This window comes from Leucopleurus acutus, assembly GCF_964270905.1.
Source record: "Leucopleurus acutus genome assembly, chromosome: 15".
Classification (NCBI taxonomy): Eukaryota; Metazoa; Chordata; class Mammalia; order Artiodactyla; family Delphinidae; genus Leucopleurus; species Leucopleurus acutus.
In genome coordinates, this window is record NC_139157.1 from 20,437,587 (window position 1) to 20,456,782 (window position 19,196).

Here is a 19,196-nt window from a genome sequence, read left to right on the forward strand (position 1 = left end):
GAATATGACTACAACTCATATGACAAACAAGATTATGTATTTTTAAGAAAGATTTTGAAAGCTATTTAGAGCTTGGTGGTGGTATCATTTTTATAGCTGCTGCTATTAGCTGCTGGTTTAAAAATAGAAAGCAATTTTTTAAATGAATTACATTATGTCATCCCTAATAAGAATTTACATTTTTTATGGCTGACTTTTTCTTTTTAATCACAAATAAACTATTTTAATGTTTAAAAAACTGATAAGGGAAAGGGGGGAGGAATAAATTAGGAGTTTGGGATTAACATATACATAATACTATATACAAAATAGATAACCAACAAGGACCTATTGTATAGCACAGGGAACTATGCTCAATATTTTGTAATAACCTATAAGGGAAAAGAATCTATCGATAAAAAAAGAATATATATATATATATATATATATATATATATATAAACTGAGTCACTTTGTGGCACACCTGAGACTCACAAAATACAACATTATAAATAAACTATTCTTCAATTAAAAAAAATTAATGACAATCACTACAAAATCACAAGTTTTCATTTTTAAGTATCCATCAGGAGAAAACACTGCTTCAAGATTTAAAAAAATAAATAAATAAAGCAATAGTACAAATTGTTTAGACTACCAGTACCAAAACAGGTAATTTACCCTCTGTATGGAAGAGTCTTTAAATAACAACTTTGGAAACAACTCAAATACTACTATAGACCTTGTGTTTCAAAAAAAAAAGTTGTAATTTAAATTTCCAATGTTTCATAATCATGACTAATTTAGTATTTTGAAAATATATCTATGAAGAAAACTAACATTACCAAGTAATTTCAATAAGACATATTTGAGTCACACAAAATTTTCATCTGCAAACTAGCTAAATATAATCTACATTTTAAATGTTATCACTAAGTAAAAACAAGTTATAAATTCATGTTCAAACAGTAGGTAACAATTGCTCATTAAGGAATAACACCATAAGTTGCTGAACTGTGTAAATATTTAATGACTGGCACTCAAAACAAAAATAAATTGAGCTGTGTGTTGTTTCTCAATAACTGATAACAGTACACATAATAAGCCCATAAAATTGCAAGGTAGCCCCAAGTTGAGATAAATTACAACCTGAAGTAAAGTTAAACATGAATTTATGAAAACAAATATTGTTTTAGTTAAAATACAAGATGCTGGAGATTCATTATTCTTTCATTATTCTTTCCTCTTCCAAAAATTGAGCAAAACATGTATTAGCTTCACCTTGTTAGTCCCAGGAGCAATAATTACCACATTCCACAGAGAGCCATTTGAAATTGATCAGGGGAATTCCTGCAGTTATTGTTAATACTATGCCAGCAGGTACATCTTTTTCCTTAAGACCTGAGAGACAGATCATTTTCAAGCTAGAAGGACTCTCCCTGCCGACTCACTACCATGGCACATAAATCGTATGGGACCTCAGCTTCCAATCCTGCCCCTGGTCCCCTGAAGCCTCCTCACCATCCAACCTTCACAGATTTCTTACCTGGCCAGACTATTTAATGCCTCCCACCTTGTCTGTTCTGTGCCTTTTCCCTACAAGACCATCCGTAAGGGGAATTTATGGAAATTTGCTGTAAATGCTTCAAAACCAGCTTCAGGATCCCTCCCCTGCGATGCCTCAATTCCACAATCCATCACCCCTGTGTCTGTGACAACACTCTATCTTCTTAATAATGTGTCATTTAATCACATCAGATCATTTTTTCCTTTAAACATTTTCTTCATCTTAGTCTCTCTGAGGTCCTTAGTCGTTCGTGTTTACTACGAATAGTCAGAGAATAATACTTTTACAAACACCGTCTCCTTTAGTCTTCATGACACTCCTCTAAGAAGATATCCTAGTTTTCATTCACAGGGGAGGAAACTTGGCCAGCGAACTCTGAGGTCTTCCCAAGTTTTACAGGCGAAGTATTTAAGAGCATAAGTTAGCACTGTCACTAATTTTCTGTGAGACCCTAGACAAGTTACTTAACCTCTCCTCTCTGAGCCTCAGTTTCCAAAGCTGTACAATGGGTCTAAACAGTCCCCTCAGAGAGTAGTGACGATTAAATGAGGCCAAACCCTGTCTCTTCCACGTGGCAACCTCTCAACCAAGACACACAAACTATGATTTGACTCCTACCAAAACACAAAAAATAACAGATGATGTTATTTTATAAAAAGCAGCCATAAGCCAAATATTCAAAGTTCAGTATTTTATGTCATACTATATACTTGATAAAGTATTAGATTAGCCTTTAACATAACAATAGCTTATCACTAAAATAATACATCATCTACAGAGTTAAAATTAGCAGGAAAAAAATTACCTGGGACTTTTTAACCCAAAACTATCATTAACCCGCTCCCCCCAAAAAAGGCCATTAATGAGATGAAATGTATTAAGTAGGAATCATCCATTAAAAATTGATTGTCTCAAAACATAACTTCAAATAACTGTACAGTAATATATAAAATAATATGTGTAATGTTGAGTACTATATTCACTGGTAATCAAACGTGTTTGTAATCAGAAGACACCCTAATAAAATCTGGGGCATTGTAACATAATCTGACATAAAAATGCACAATAATACATTATATTTATTATGTCACATAAATGAGGAACTGTACTATGTACTCAGCACTGACACATAAGGATACAGGACACCCTTAGACACCAAGAACTACCGAGTGAGAGGGATTACTCATGAAGACCCGGAGGCCTAGTCAGGAAACGAGTGAGGGAGAGGCCTGACCCTGAATCCAGATCTTCAGACTGGGAGTCCAGAGTGTTCCTCCACCTACTTCAAGTTTCTGCCACATAGTCGCCATGTCATAATAAACAGGAAAAAGAGAAACAAAGATTTTTTTGACATGCATGATATCTGAGTAGAAAAGTAAGACTACAGACAGCCTAAAGACACAGAAAGAGACAATGTCCTAAAAATACAGAACACGGACATTGGAGGTCTTAAATGTCAATGAAACTCCTATTGTATTAACATCAGACAATAAAAGAACCTGGAACTCATTGGGTCGTATCTCAAAAGGCTCTGCCCAAATACCTTCACCCCGTGCCCTCGAATTATCACGGCTAAATCACCTTGGCCGCCGATCCTTCACTTCTGCAGCGATCGCACCCCAGCGTTGGTTTAAACCTGCCAGCTTGTCCTTCAAGAAGCTTCCATCTGTTGGGGAGAGTTTCTGTACAATCCCATCCCCAGTTCTGTTTAGTGCTGCAAAACTGGGCTGGTGGCTGCCGATGCCCTCCTCGAGCTCCTGTGACAGAGAACAACTCAAGATTAACTCCACTTCTAAACTAAACTGTTCTGAGGTAATGAATCCACCCAGGAACCATTGGTGTGGTGTCAATTTAAGTGTTAGAGAAACAAAGCCCTGGAAGGATATTTTACATATATGAAAAAGGCATTTTTAACACTTCAATTACATTTCATTGAACACATTCAATGAAATCTATTTTGAAATCTAACCCACTCTCATGAATGTCATCAGGCAAAATAGAGTGGAAGAGGACAGCCTAATAACATAAATCACTGCTGTTTACATTGACGCATAAGCATCAATCATGTTTGATTGAAGTGAATTGCCTATCTTCTATACACGTGCTGGAAAGTGTCTCTTAAAAAAATTTTAAACCCTCTACCCCTATATACCATTACATCCTACCATATATAAGTAACCCTCAATGTGCATTTTACTGAGACATTGCTTCACTGGTCTGTAAATTTTTAAGCAATGGATTAAGAAAGGATATTTTAAAGTCAAATTTAAGCACTTCTCTATAACTCTAAAAATAAGAAAAAATGCATTAACATATTTATGAGAAAAATAAAAGCATTTTCTAACTCCTCAGAAGCCTTCTACATAAAATATATTTTAAAAATTTAATAGAAGAGAAAATATTTTCAACAATGGTAAATTGAAATGTTGCTTGCTTTCAACCATTATTTTTAACGACCCATTATTATCAGCAGAACTGATTTAGCTATTGTGTTATATTTTTCCCAAGACTGAATTAGACTTACATGAGCAGCTGTCCTGATATAGCTCAAGAATAATTTACTTTTATCACAATGATCAATGATACAAAGAAACATAAGATGCCTAAGTGTTTAAGTATAGAAAATAGAGGTGAGGTATGCAGATATCGTTCTGGCCTTGATGCAGTCTTGAGTACAAAATTTTACAAGTGTTATTCTAAACATAAAATTTTAAAAATAAAATTGTTTTTTACATATTCCACTAAAGAGTATTTTTTTATTTAAATTTCTTTAAAATCCTAATTAAAAATTGAAATAACCATTTTTCTTAAACCTTTAAAACTGGAAACTAGAACTGGAACAAAAATTACAGATTGTCTATATACTCCCGAAAAATTAATATAGTGAGCCCCTACTTTCGAAATCTGTCTTAAATGGCATATACTAAATAAATATGCCACCTTTTTTAGCAGATCCTCATCCTCTGACAGAAAGCACTCACCTGCTGATGTATCCTGGCTTTCTCTAAGTCCAGGCCACCATCTGGAGCAAAAGTATCAGCCAGCAACTCTTCAGCTTCCGTTATCCACTGTGTGAGGTCATTGAGGTCACAATGGAACTGTCTCCATTCTTCCACAGCCCTATCGAAATAACTAGAGGACAACAAACAAAATAAAATAGGTTTCCCAACTTTCCAGGACCGTCTAGAAGCAATTTTCTAAAATGAAAATTCAAACCTCATTTAAACTGAAAGCCTCAAAATGAGTGAATTCACAGCTCACTGCTCTTTAAGACCAGTTTCCGTAGTGGATTACAGTTAATGATTCCTCTTAGAGAAACATGCATCATACCAAGAGCAAAGCAATCTGCATACACCACCCCGCCCCCCATATTCATGCACACATACACATACACTAGGCAGCGTTTTAACTGAAAAGACAGCCTTCTCTGGCTTGGAAAATCAAGATAGATTAGCTGCAGGCATGCTAACCCACCCAGCTTTAAACACTTAATATTTCAAACACCATGAAGTGTAAAATATGATTAATTACTCTATTCTCTTAGGAAAAAAATAGCATGTTTTACTTCCAGAACACTTAGTTCCCAGCTAGAACAAAACCCAAAAGGCCAAAACACTTCAAAATTTCCTTGCAGTATACTGTTGGTGGGAATGTAAATTGATACAGCCTCTATGGAGAACAGTATGGAGGGTCCTTAAAAAACTAAAAATAGAACTACCATACGACCCAGCAATCTCACTACTGGGCATATACCCTGAGAAAACCACAATTCAAAAAGAGTCATGTACCACTATGTTCATTGCAGCTCTATTTACAATAGCCAGGACATGGAAGCAAACTAAGTGTCCATTGACAGATGAATGGATAAAGAAGATGTGGCACATATGTACAATGGAATATTACTCAGCCATAAAAAATTGAGTTATTTGTAGTGAGGTGGATGGACCTAGAGTCTGTCACACAGAGTGAAGTAAGTCAGAAAGAGAAAAATACCATATGCTAACACATATACATGGAATCTAAAAAAAAAAAAAAAAAGGTTCTGAAGAACCTAGGGGCAGGACAGGAATAAAGATGCAGACGTAGAGAATGGATTTGCGGATATGGGGAGGGGGAAGGGTAAGCTGGGACGAAGTGAGAGAGTGGCACTGACATATATACACTACCAAATGTAAAATAGCTAGCTAGTGGGAAGCAGCCACATAGCACAGGGATATCAGCTTGGTGCTTTGTGACCACCTAGAGGGGTGGGATAGGGAGGGTGGGAGGGAGGGAGACGCAAGAGGGAAGGGATATGGGGATATATGTATATGTATAGCTGATTCACTTTGTTATAAAGCAGAAACACACCATTGTAAAGCAATTTTATTCCAATAAAGATGTTAAAAAAAAATTTCCTTGCAGTCTATTATCTCTGTGTTATGGACTGAATTGCATCCCCTCTAATTCATATGTTGAAGCCCTAACCCCCAACATGACTATATTGGAGACAGGGTGTTTAGGGAGGTAATTAAGGTTAAATGAGGTCAGGTGGGTCATTAATCCCATAGGACTGCTGTCCTAATAAGAGGGAGAGACACCAGAGATATCTCTATGTCTGCCTCTTTCTGCCTCTCTGTCTCTCTCTCTCTTTGCAAGAGCACAGAGGAAAGGCCATGTAAGGTAAGGATACAGTGAGACGGTGGCCATCTGCAAGCCAGTAAGAGAAGCCTCACCGAAAACTAACTCTTCTGGTACCAGCCTCCAGAACTGACAGAAAATAAACGTCTGTTGTTTAAGCCACCTTGTCTGTGGTATCTTATTATGGTTGCCCTAGCAGACTAACATACTCTGTGCAGGGACTAATCCAGTGTGTCCCATTGACCTGAACACAGCACAGGATGGGAGTGCCTGCAAAGCTCAGGTTAGGCAATGAAACAAAGACTATCAAGACTTCTATTCAAACATAACTCCTTTAGAAATGAGATAAAGCCAAACTCCAGTGCTTGTCATATTTGGAACATATAAGTGTAAAAAAGAAAAGCTCTGTTGGATTGGGATCCTAAAGGATTTCCCTCTGCCTCTTTGTTTAGAGTAGTGGTACCAGGAGAAGTTTAGAAGAGATCTCTGAAATTTTAATGGTTCTACTAAAATGTTTATATAATAAAAAGGTAATATTATTATTTTAAAAAATAATAAAATGGTCCCTGACATCGCTAACTCCTAAATAATCTTTATGTTTCCTTCTTCCATGAAAATCACTGAATAAAAATTCCATTAATATTTGTTGAGTGCCCACAGGGAAGCAATGTTCTATTGGGCATAATGAAAATAAGAGCACTTCAAACAAAACACTCAGAGAATATATTAAGACAATCTTCATTAGTTGGCACTCAATAAATATTCATTAAATGAATGGTTCACGGATAGATAGGTATAGGTATACATAGGTAGGTGGATGGGTGAAGTCGTCTATGATGAAACTGAGTTTTAAACACTTTTTAAATGATGGAAAAAGAATGACTGATTAAATTAAGAAGGAAAACTATTCCTGGTAAAAGATGGAATTCTGAGTAAGAATCAGAAAGCTAGGAAGGTAAAGAAGTAAAGGAAATTTTAATCAAGTTTATGTGAAATGAGTGAAGAAAACTTGTTTTTGAGCAGTACGTATAAGGTATTAGAAATTAGGCCAACTGGAGAACACTGTTAAAAAGCTTCTAAGGTCAAGATAAGAAGTCTGAACTTTGTCCACACAGCAGTGAGAGGCACAAAGAAGATACAGAGGATAAATATCTGGGAAGACATTCTTAGGAGAGAAGATACACAAAGATCCAAGGATCTAAGATGAGAAGGAAGACATAACTGGCTTATTTCTCCACTGTTCCACTGTTCGTCTAAGATGGTTCTAAAATTACTTATTAAGGAAAAATATGAAAGCTAATGCCATGAACCATTACAAAGGAGGCATAAGGGACTTCTCAAAGAAAGATACCTGTTTATTTTCATGGTATTTATCTTTTACCACAGGCCAACAATCCTTTAAAAATTTTATAAGCAAAACAGCACAGAGACCTGGCATAGACAAATGACTTGGTGGTCACCCAGGTGTCATTATGACCGATAACAGTTATGAAAGCACAGGATATTTGCCATTGCCTCGATGTTCTATGAAAAGAAAAGAATAGAAAGGAGTGCTCACTTGTTGCTTGTAAAAGTGGGCACATAGGAATGAGGAAAAATAAACATTTTAGGATAGGTTACCAAGGTTGGAAGAGAAAAACTAAATAAAAATTAGGAATAAGAATAAGAACATAATCAACTAATACATCCAAGTGCTGGGCTAAAGAAAATAAGAGAGACAACCTCCTAGCAAATGAAATCTAGTAAACACAGAAAACAAAATAATAAAATAAAAATGTGATAGAGAAGACTTTTCTAACATAAGAGAATACTGCTCTGTGCTCAATTAAAAAAAACTATGGAATAAAGTATTTTCTACAAGGTTAAAATTTTTATAATCAAGTAAATGGCATGAATATCTGCAATCAACATTACTAATCATAACGTTCTTGAAATTCTGCCACATTAGCCAGATGCATATATGCAAATAGGATAATTGACAAAAAGAAGAAAAGTTATCATTATATACAAATGATGTGTCAGTATACTAAGAAAGGCCAAGAAAATCAAATTTATACCCATACTCACAGGCATACACTCACACGCGCACGCGCGCACACACATACACACACACACAAACACATGCAGTGCAGAAAATGCAGAAATAAGCTACCATACATCAACTCTACACTAACCAACAATAAGAAAAGCACAAAACTACCAAGTAATAGTCCTGGGGAGAAAGATGCAGACAAATCTTCAAAACCTTACTGAGGACACAGAAAAGGACCCAAATGAGTGAAAGACTACATTTCAAATTCATCATTTTTTCAAAAATTGATTGAGATGACTAAAATTTTACTGGAATAATAAATACAGAAAAAGAATATGAATTTTAATGTTAGAATAATTAGAGAAAATTTACTGTGCTGAATGAAAAAATTAATAATGCTTTAAAAATGAAAATGTTATGGTATTAGACTAAAACTAATGGTGTGAGAAGGCAGAATTAGCAAAATTAAATAAATATGAAGTTGAAATGCCTTTAAGTTTATGGTAAAGAAGTATCACCAACAATAATGGAGAGTTAAATTGTTCAGCAAAAAATATAGAGAAAATTGGTTGTTTATTTAAGAAAAACACAGCAAAATAGAACAGATTAGTGTTTCTTAACTCAGGCTGCATAAAAAAGTGAGCTGGGGAGTGTTTAAAAAGTAGGGATGCATGGCCCCTACTCTTGCTACTAAAGAGTTGCTATTTACAGACATAGAGAACAGACTTGTAGTTGTCAAGGGGGAGGCGGGGAGGGACGGATTGAGACTTTGGGATTAGCAGATGCAAACAATTATATATAGAATTAATAAACAACAAGGTACTACTTTATAGCACAGGGAACTATATTGCTAATGGAAAAGAATTTTTAAAAAAGAGTTGGTGTATAGACCCACCAAACTGGAGACTTAAAACAAAATACATATCAAAATAAAATTCAGATGGTTTAGTTTTTACATGTAAATTTTAAATCAAGCAAAATTGTTTTAAATATATATAAATATTTAATTACTCTCACAATGAAAAGGTAATTTATATGCATATAAACAAAATGAAATTACAAAGGAAAAGACATGATATAATTATAGAAAATTAAAATTTCTATATGTCAAAAAACACCATTAACAAAGATAAAGGGTACATGGAAATCTGTGAATAATTAAGCAATGAACAAAAAATATGAATGGTTAATATTCTTAATATAGAAAAAAGCTTTTGCAAATTAAGAAGTAAATAATAATACTATGATAGAAAAATAAGCACAGAACATGACCTACCCATTAACAGAAGAAATAACACTGGTGCCAATAAACATATGTAAAAATATTGAAATTTTGCTGATAATCAAAGAAACGAAAATCATATTGAGATGCAATCCATCACTATACAACTGGCAAAGGTCTAAAAGAAAATCTGTCAGTGTTAACAAGGGTTCAGTAAGAAGGAAACTTTCACATATGCTGTTGGCAGAGTTATAACGACCAATACTGTGATGCAATCTAGAGCCTTAAAATGTTATTATTTTTTAACAAATTAGTCTTCATCTAATAATCTAATTAAAGTCAGAATTATGCATAAAGCTGTATGTAAGAGGATATTCTCTAAATGTACAGAGTTTTTAAAAATCCATACAAAGAAATACACCAAAAGATTATTAAATGTTACCTTTCCAAGGATTGTATAATCACGTGAAATATGTAAGCTAAAACAAAAAAAAGAAGATGAAGAGCACCATGCCTATTTTTGTGTGTATGTCTCTAAGGTTTTCCGGTATATTTTTCTGTGTTAACATTACTCTTACACGGTAATTTATATTGAGCTATTTCACATCATACTTGACTTTCCATACATACACAGCTACCATCAAAATTCTTACCAATTTTTGTTTCTACCTGTTAATAGGCCTGGTCAAAAACTAGAAAGAAGGAGGCTCAAAAACATTCTATTAAACAGAAGGTTATTTTTTTTAAAAAGGCTTTGGGGTTATATATGGATTCCAGTTATCTGTAGCTGTCTCTGCTCTTCACTCACATTAATCATCAAGTGTGTGGAGAAATTGAACATTACTGAAAATCCTTTTCAAGACTTTTAAAGAAAATGGACACTATTCATACTAAAAATTAAAGGTGCTTCCTTTTCTCCATTGTATATGTTTGCTTTCTTTGTCGTAGATTAATTGTATGTGCGTGGGTTTACTTCTGGGCTCTCTATTCCATACCACTGATCTAAATGTCTTTTTCTGCCAGTACCATACTGTAATGATTACTATAGCTCTGTAATATAGTTTGAAGTCAGAGACCATGATACCTCCAGCTTTGTTCTTCTTTCACAAGACTGCTTTGGCTATTTGGGGTCTTTTGTGGTTCCATATAAATATTAGCATTATGTGTTCTAGTTCTTTGAAAAATAACATGGGTGTTTTGACAGTGATTGCACCGAATCTGTAGGTTGCTATGGGTAGTATGGACATTTAACAGTATTAATTCTTCCAATCCGTGAACACAGTATATCTTTCCATTTATTTGTGTTGTCTTCACTTTCTTTTATCAATGTCATATAGTTTCCAGAGTACAGGTCTTTCACCTCCTTGATTAAATTTATTCTGAGGTATTTCATTCTTTTAGATGCAAAAGGATTGCAAATGGGATTTTTTTTCTTAAAGTTCTCTTTCTGATAGTTTGTTATTAGGGTATAGAAATGCAACCGATTTCTGTACATTAATTTTGTATACTGCAACTTTATTAAATTCATTTATTAGTTCTAGTAGTTTTTGGTGGAGTCTTTAGAATTTTCTATATATACTATCAATCTCTTCAATAAGCACTGTTGTGGAAACTGGACAGGTACATGTAAAAAAATGAAGCTAGACCATTTTCTCACACCATATATGAAAGTAAATTCAAAATGGATTAAAGACTTAAGTGTAAGACCTGAAGCCATAAAACTCCTAGAAGAAAATACAAGCAGTATGCTTTTTGACATAGGTCTTAGCAATATTTTGGGGGATATATCTCCTCAGGCAAGGGCAACAAAAGCAAAAATATACAAATGGGACTACATCAAACTAAGAAGCTTTTGCACAGCAAAGGAAACCATCAATAAAATAAAAAGGCAACCTACCAAATGGGAGGAGATACTTGCAAACAATATGTCTGACAAGGGGTTAATATCAAAAAATATATAAAGAACTCACACAACTCAATATCAAAAAATCAAATAATCCAATTAAAAAATGGGCAGAGGACCTGAAAAGACATTTCTCCAAAGAACGTATACGAAAGGCCAATGGGCACATGAAAAGAGGCTCAACATCACTAGTCATTAGGGAAATGAAAATTAAAACCACAATGAAACATTACCTCATACCTGTTACAATGACCATCATCAAAAAGGCAAGAGATAACAAGTGCTGGTGTGGATGTGGAGAAAAGGGAACCCTTGTACACTGCTGGGGGGGGAATGTAAATTGGTATTACCACTATGGAAAACAGTATAAAAGATCCTCAAAAAATTAAAAATATAACAACCCTCTGATCCAATAATTCCACCTCTGGGAATAGATCCAAAGGAAACAAAAACACTAACTTGAAAAGATATCTGCACCCTCATTTTCACAGCAGCTTTCTTTACAATAGCCAAGATATGGAAGCAACTTAAATGTCCATTGACACATGAATGGATAAAGAAGATATATATAAGAATATTACTCAGGCATAAAAAGAATGAAACCTTGCCATTTGCAACAGCATGGATAGACCAAGAGGGTATATGCTAAGTGAAATAGGTCAGACAGAGAAAGACAAATACTGTATGTTTTCACTTATATGCAGAGCCTAAAAAACAAAAGAAACAAATATAACAAAACAGAAAAATACTCACAGATACAGAGAACAAACTAGTGATTGCCAGAGGGGAGGCGGTAGGGGGAATGGGCGACATATGTGAAGAAGGATTAAGGGGTACAAACTACTTGTATATAATAAATATGTCACAGGGTTGTAATGTACAGTACAGGGAATATAGTCAATAATATTGTAATAACTTCGTATGGTGCATAAAATGTAAAAATATTGAATCACTATACTGTTTACCTGAAACCAATATTGTAAGTCAACTATACTTCAATAAAAACAAATAAATAAAAGTGCTTCCTTAATTGTTAAAATATTATATATTACATTGCAAATGATCATGTATATGTGAGCTGATTCTTTTTTAAGGAACTACATCACAATTTATTAAACAGGGCCTATTACAAGGGTTTGAAACATATCCTCACTAATCTTAATGAACTTATAGACCTTTTGAAAAAATTAAATATTCATTTAAACATACCCTTTACGATCATTGTACATTCTATTAATTCTGTCCCATTTTGCATTCAACTGAGTAAGTGTATCCCGGATCTGAATGGCTTCAGGTCCAGAAGCTTCCAGGATAACATCTGGTTGTTTTTCATGAATGATTGCAATCTGCTCTCCAAGTTTGTCCAGTTGGTCTTTGATAGTCTATGAATATATTGTCATTCATTAACAAAATCCAGCAAAGAGATAAAAGAATGGATTCACAGGAGGCTAAAAATTTATATTGAATAAGTTACTTAAAAATAATGAGACATCATAATTGTTGCTTATCAAAACTGGAAACTTTTTAAAAAAATAATACCCTGTATTGGCCAAACCATGAGGAATGTTACATAATATCCTAATGGTGGGAAAAAAATCCTCACAGATGTTCAAAGTGGCATTTGTACAGGACATATAAAAAGCTTCAATAACATTCTGTAAAGGTAATGAAGTGTTTGAAGCTAGAAATTATTTATATTTTCAAATACCTAATAATACTAATTTAAATGACAGAAATGAGCTATCAAACCTATCAACTCTATCAGCAATTTTATTGTGACTTGATACATAAATGCAATCAAATTATATGAAAGTCTTGATATTAGTTTTGTCAATTAACTGAAAACTTTCAGATCCCTAGTTAACTTAAAATCAACATGTCATTCCATACCCAACCACTAGCCAATCTTAAATCGTTATAGGTGGCAAGATAAATGTCAACATTTTACATCAAATGACAATCAAGTTTACAAGAAAGGAATATGGTTTGTGCACGTGTTTGATTTTTAAAAGTCTCTGATGTTGTAAAGCATTAATAACTGTGCACTTAAAAATCCATATCTACTTTTAATAAATTAAAATTTTTGACAGTATTTCATTGGTGGATACAGGAAAAATTTATTTTTCATACATATTATTAATTCCTTGGCACAAATGTAAAAGGTTATGGATAATCTAAATAGGCACAATGACAAATTCCTTGCTTTATTTCTACATCAACTGCAGCTATTCAAATGCAGTGTCTGGATATTTACCTTCAGAGAATCTTCCTGAAAAGAGAAGTCTTCATAGACAACAGAGCTTAGTTCTGGAGTATTAAGTGATAATTCAACATCATCCATGGAAAGTAAAACTTTGTTAATTTCAACCAGATAATCTGTGGGGAGAGGTGGTGAACTAATTCCAGAAGCGAGCTGACCTGTTCTCTGTTGAATAGGGATTGCCTGTAAAGACATGAATAATAATAACACACATCTTTTAAATTATTCCCACAATGAATCATAGCAAATTGAAAAAACAAAGAAAAAAATACTATTTTGTGGAGAAATTCAATACCATGAGCAAAAATTTAAAAACTTGTTTTAATTTTTTAAAATTTGCCCTGCACTGCTATAGAAACCATTAACAATCTCTATTTTAATTTTCATCTGTAGCCTGTTGTTAAAAGGTTTAAATAAGCTGTTAATGCTTGAAAGGTTTTTTTTAAGACTTAAGCCACCTAAATTCATTTAGCAAACAGGAAAACATAACGACTCCTTTCCTAAGTTACTGAAGAAATGAGAATATGCTGCAAATCATAAAATTCTGTATGAAATAAAAATTTTAATACCATTATTATTACACCTTTTTAAAAAAAAATCTCACAATTAGATTAAACACTTCTGGGCCTCACTGGTGAAAAAGTAAATAAGTGAAACATGTATTTGTAACGTAACATAACAAATGCAGTAGGGGGTTTAATTAAAATAATATCCAGGCAATTCAGTATATAATCTTAACCTTTGAGAACAATATTACAAAACATGAATATCCTACATAAGATGATAGATTCTACCATGCTAAATTCAGGCAGATTCTAAACTGAGTGGATAACTTATTTACCCTAGCATAGTATCTCCTGTATCCTCTAATCAGAGCTTTCTAAACAATAAAGTGCTCTCTGGGATAGGCCACTCATCCCTGGGTTCACGTCCTTTACGCCTTGATGGCTACCATTTAATAACTGCTGCCTACTGCTTGCAAATGGCCAAAGTACATCCACTCATGAATTAAGTGGATTTCCTTGACACTTTCACCATATTCCTATATTGAACTTTTGAAAAATGATATTCCTCTGTAAACTCAGATGACAGTGAAAATGATCACAAGTACATGTTCACTGAGTTAGTGATCCTGAAAATGGTTACAATTCCTAAATGAAACCAATACCCAAGATTAACAACACTGAGTGAATAATATGTTGTTGAATCTTGAGGTTTGCATTTCTTTGTCTCCTAGAATTTGATAAACTATGACTTTTACCAAATGATGGGCAGTCCTGGATAGCCAGGTGAGAAGCAAGCCTATTGATTTCCTGACTTTATCCACAGGCTTGTTTATACTTGACACTAAAAATAATTATATTATCCTAATGCCACACATTCAAATTTTAGTCAGAAAACATTTTTAGGTATTTAACTATACATCTAAGAAGGCAAACTATATGCTATATTTTAAGCAAATATAAAAGGATGCTGAAATAAATGTGTTCACCCAGAAACCAGTTTTAATAAAAAGATATGAAGTATTCCTTAATAAAAAATTTTTTTTATTTTTTCAGATTTTAATTTTAAATAGCCCAATTTTTTGGCAGATCACAAAGGGAAGCTCAATTGTTCCTCTTCTTAACTTTAAGGAAAAAGAAAAAGACACAAAGAGAGTATTCACAGGTTGAGAATTCATGTCAAAGGAGTAAAAGAACTGGGACCTATTCCGCTATTTGGCTTTCTCATCTATCAGCCAGGGTCTTGCTCAGACAGCCTCTGTTTTTCCAAGACCAAAAAGGACTCTAGGCCTCCAGCTATTTGATATGTGCCTGTAGGACATTCAACTTTATAGTACTTTCCTCATTAGCATCACTAAACATCATACACCAGGTTTGTTTTTTTTTTTAATCTGCTCTGCCTGCTTACTGGTGAGAGCCACTTCTATACCATAACAACCACTACAAGGCCAGGAATTTTGTGCTGCTTCTTCAGTTACACAACAGAGTGTCATTCTGCAAGGTCACATGTATCTGAGTCTTTAGGGTGAACTGGGGAGGTCAGTAGGTATTGTAAGTAGAAAGTTCCAATGTTTTTTTTTAAAAAATCATGTTCATTAATACTGTATTTTTCTATTAATACTATACACATAATCTAGGCTTCCTGAGCCTCCATACTCTTGCTGAAGCAGCAAGTCCATTCAAGATTCAAATATGTGCTTTCTATATTCCCAAAACAGATTTTATCCCAAGACAGTGATCAATCAAAATGCCCTAGGAGAAAAAAAAAAAAAAAGTCCTCAAGATCTGACCCAGACTTTACTTCTGGATAATTTTATTTTTAAAGAATTCAGCTAGGACACAAAGATACAGATATACTACAAGGTAGCATTAAATGGTACATGGTGCACCTCATGTCATACAGCAACCTAAATTCCAGATAGATTAAAAAATTGATTTTAAATGACACTTTACAAAAATGTTCTAAGTTTTGTTTTTATCAAACCATAGGGAAAACTTGGAACAAAACTGAGTTGAACATCGCCAACTCTCTGGAGGATGAGGACTTTTTAAGAAAATCACAAAGGAAAAACCTAGCCATATGTGGCTAAACAAAAATTTTAAATGGCTGTATATTAAAGGTAAAATAATTAGAAGATAAAAATCAATAAGATGATACTTTTTATAGCAAATATGACAAGAGGTTAATATCTTTATTTATGAAGAGCTTGCGCATATTTTAAAATAGTAATACCCTAGTAAACAAATGAGAAAGGGTCATTCAATATATATTTCAAATAAGACAGAGTCCTTTTTTCAGTTTAAATAAATTCATAATTTTTAAAAAGCCACCTATATCACTTTGTAGGAGAAACCATGTGAAAGGCAGTCAATGAAAAGGAAAATGATATGCATGAGCCCCTCTGTACCCTCAGGGGAGGCTCTGGAGGTACTTGACCTGAGGAACTATTTACATCAGCGGTCCACAACCTTTTTGGCACCAGGGACCAGTTTCATGGAAGACAATTTTTCCACGGAATCGGGGGGGGGGGGGGCGGGGGATGGCTCAGGCGGTAAGGCGAGTGATGGGGAGCGATGGGGAGCAGCAGATGAAGCTTTGCTCACTCGCCCGACGCACACCTCCTGCCGTGCGGCCCGGTTCCTAACAGGCCAAGGACCACTACAGGTCTGCAGCCTGGAGGTTGGGGACCCCTGATTTACATGATAAATATAGAACTGAAGAGAAGGAGGCACTGAGGATGGATGTGATTTTGACTGAAACAAATTTAACGTCCCTGCCCTAACATAAACTAGGGACTTTATGATGTGCCAATGTAGGCTCATCAGTTGTAACAAATATATCTCTCTGGTGCAGGGCACTGATATCATGGAGGAGGCTATGTGTGTATTGGGGGTGAGGGGACAAGGGGTATGTGGGAACTCTTTGCTGTGAACCTAAAGCTGCTCTAAAAAATAAAGTCTGTTTTTAAAGAACAAAAACAAACAAGAAATTTCATGTTCCTTCTCAATAGTCTTTGGTTACCCACTGCCTGTCACCACCTTCTATTTTCTCTCTCTTCACCAATCTCCACCATTTCTCCTCTCTCACTCCTTTGCTCATTTCTAACCTGAATTCATAAGGAGGTTAATCCAAATGAAAACTAACTGAGGGGCTTGTGAAAGAATTTTTTCAGCTAAAAACCTTCTCATGCTTCTTGTCAGTGCACACACCACCCAATCCTTCCTATGCCCTTCCCCATCTCCTCTCGGACATATAAATTTTCTCAAATCATTCAACAGGGATAAAATATTGCTCATAGCATGCAGTAGTTCATTGCTCACCTAAAAGAGAAGAAAAGAAAGGAAAGGGAAGGGAAGGGAAGGGAGGGGAGGGGAGGGGAGGGGAGGGGAGGGGAGGGGAGGGGAGGGGAGGGGGGAGGGAGGGGGAGGGAGGGAGGGGGAGGGGAGGGGAGGGGAGGGGAGGAGTTCCATAAACTGCTGGTCCTCAATGCTGACCGCACATTAGAATCTTCTACAAAGTTTTTTTTTCAAGCGCCCACACCTAGGCACAACCTGAGAGATTTTGATTTAACTGGTTTGATGCTCGATTTCTTTTTAAGCTCTTCGAGGGATTCTAATGTTCACAGTTAAAAAAAACAGTTTTAAAAACTACAGATTTGAAGAAGTATATGTGTTAATGAAATAAGGACAAAAAATTTTTTAATGTTTTAAAATAATTTTAATTACAATAACTAATGCTAGTGAAACCCAAATGAAACAAGTCTGTAATAGTATATGTTAGTACTTCTGAAAAACAAATTTGTTTATCTATTAAAAATTTAAAAATTATTTCTATTTTGTGACCATTAATGATTTCTGATTTGGGACCCAAAGGTGAAGAAGTTCCAGAGAAGAAAGATACTTTTAAAAGTAACAATTAAACAAAGAACTGTAATATAATCTGAAAGATGTTAGAAAGAAAAAAGGAACCCAGTCTTAAAAGACAACACATTTTTCAGGTAAAATAAGAAGATAAAACCCACACCAGGGAATTAGCAAGATTCTAGAGGTGCTAAGGCACCAGTATGCTGGCATAAGGTAGAGAAAACCAGTATAGCTATACTACATGGTGAATGACAGTGAATCAAAGAGGTAGCCAGAGGTCAAACCAAAGCCTCTATATACCGTAATTGTGACAAACCTCGCACTTAAAGCTTTTCCTGCATTTTGCAATCTTTTCCTAAACAAGTTCTTAGGGAAAGGAATCATATGATCAGCCATGACTTGGGGGAATAATGCTGGGAAAAACATGCTGAGAAGATGGGCCAGAGTTAAGAAAAACTGGACTTAAAAACCAACTTGGGGGCTTCCCTGGTGGCGCAGTCGTTGAGAGTCCGCCTGCCGATGCAGAGGACACGGGTTCGTGCCCCGGTCTGGGAAGATTCCGTATGCCGCGGAGCGGCTGGGCCCGTGAGCCATGGCCGCTGAGCCTGCGCGTCCGGAGCCTGTGCTCCACAACCGGAGAGGCCACAACAGTGAGAGGCCCGCGTACCGCAAAAAAAAAAAAAAAAAAAACCAACTTGAGGAATAACTAATGGGTGAAAATCATAAGAATCTGAATTATGGAAATGTTAGTAGACTGAGGAAGTTAAGTTACTCTCTCAGGGTCATATACAAGTAACTGGTAGAGCCGTATCTAACTTCAGGTTCAGACCTGTATCTACTTCATTCGGACCTAATGGTTCTAATCTTTCCTCAGTGTGGTGTGAGGAACAAGGTGTGAGGAACAGGAAATGACTGATAAGATTGTGAAGTTTCTACCTTGAGAACTGGGTAGTTTTTATAAGTAATAACTAAGATAGGGAATAAAGCAGGAAACAGGTTGGAGGAGGCGAGAGAGGGCTAGTTCAGCTTGGGACCTGTTACAAGGCTGCAGTACAAACAGAGACAGCCAACAGGCACCAAGCCAAGAAACCTGAATCTTCTAGTAGATTCCAACATCATCAACTAAAACTGGTTCTAGAAGGATTACCTACGTACAGACCTCTGGGGAACACCAGCATATTTACAATGCAGCTGCAAAGATGGTTATTGAAAAGGGAGCTGGTGGTGAATCTTTTCCTACAATATA

The 19,196-nt window shown here is 35.2% G+C and overlaps 1 protein-coding gene across 6 annotated transcripts in view; it reads right to left on the reverse strand.

Annotated features, from left to right (window-relative positions):
* UTRN (utrophin) overlaps positions 1-19,196 on the reverse strand; it is a gene marked incomplete at both ends in the record, with an annotated part of 495,417 nt that overhangs the window by 271,700 nt on the left and 204,521 nt on the right. For all 6 annotated transcript variants that reach the window (XM_082855593.1, XM_082855592.1, XM_082855591.1 and 3 more), the window contains 4 exons: positions 3,128-3,303; positions 4,528-4,678; positions 12,533-12,705; positions 13,578-13,766. In XM_082855593.1, coding sequence (XP_082711719.1) covers positions 3,128-3,303; positions 4,528-4,678; positions 12,533-12,705; positions 13,578-13,766 — 689 coding nt within the window. The remainder of the gene's footprint in view (positions 1-3,127; positions 3,304-4,527; positions 4,679-12,532; positions 12,706-13,577; positions 13,767-19,196) is intronic.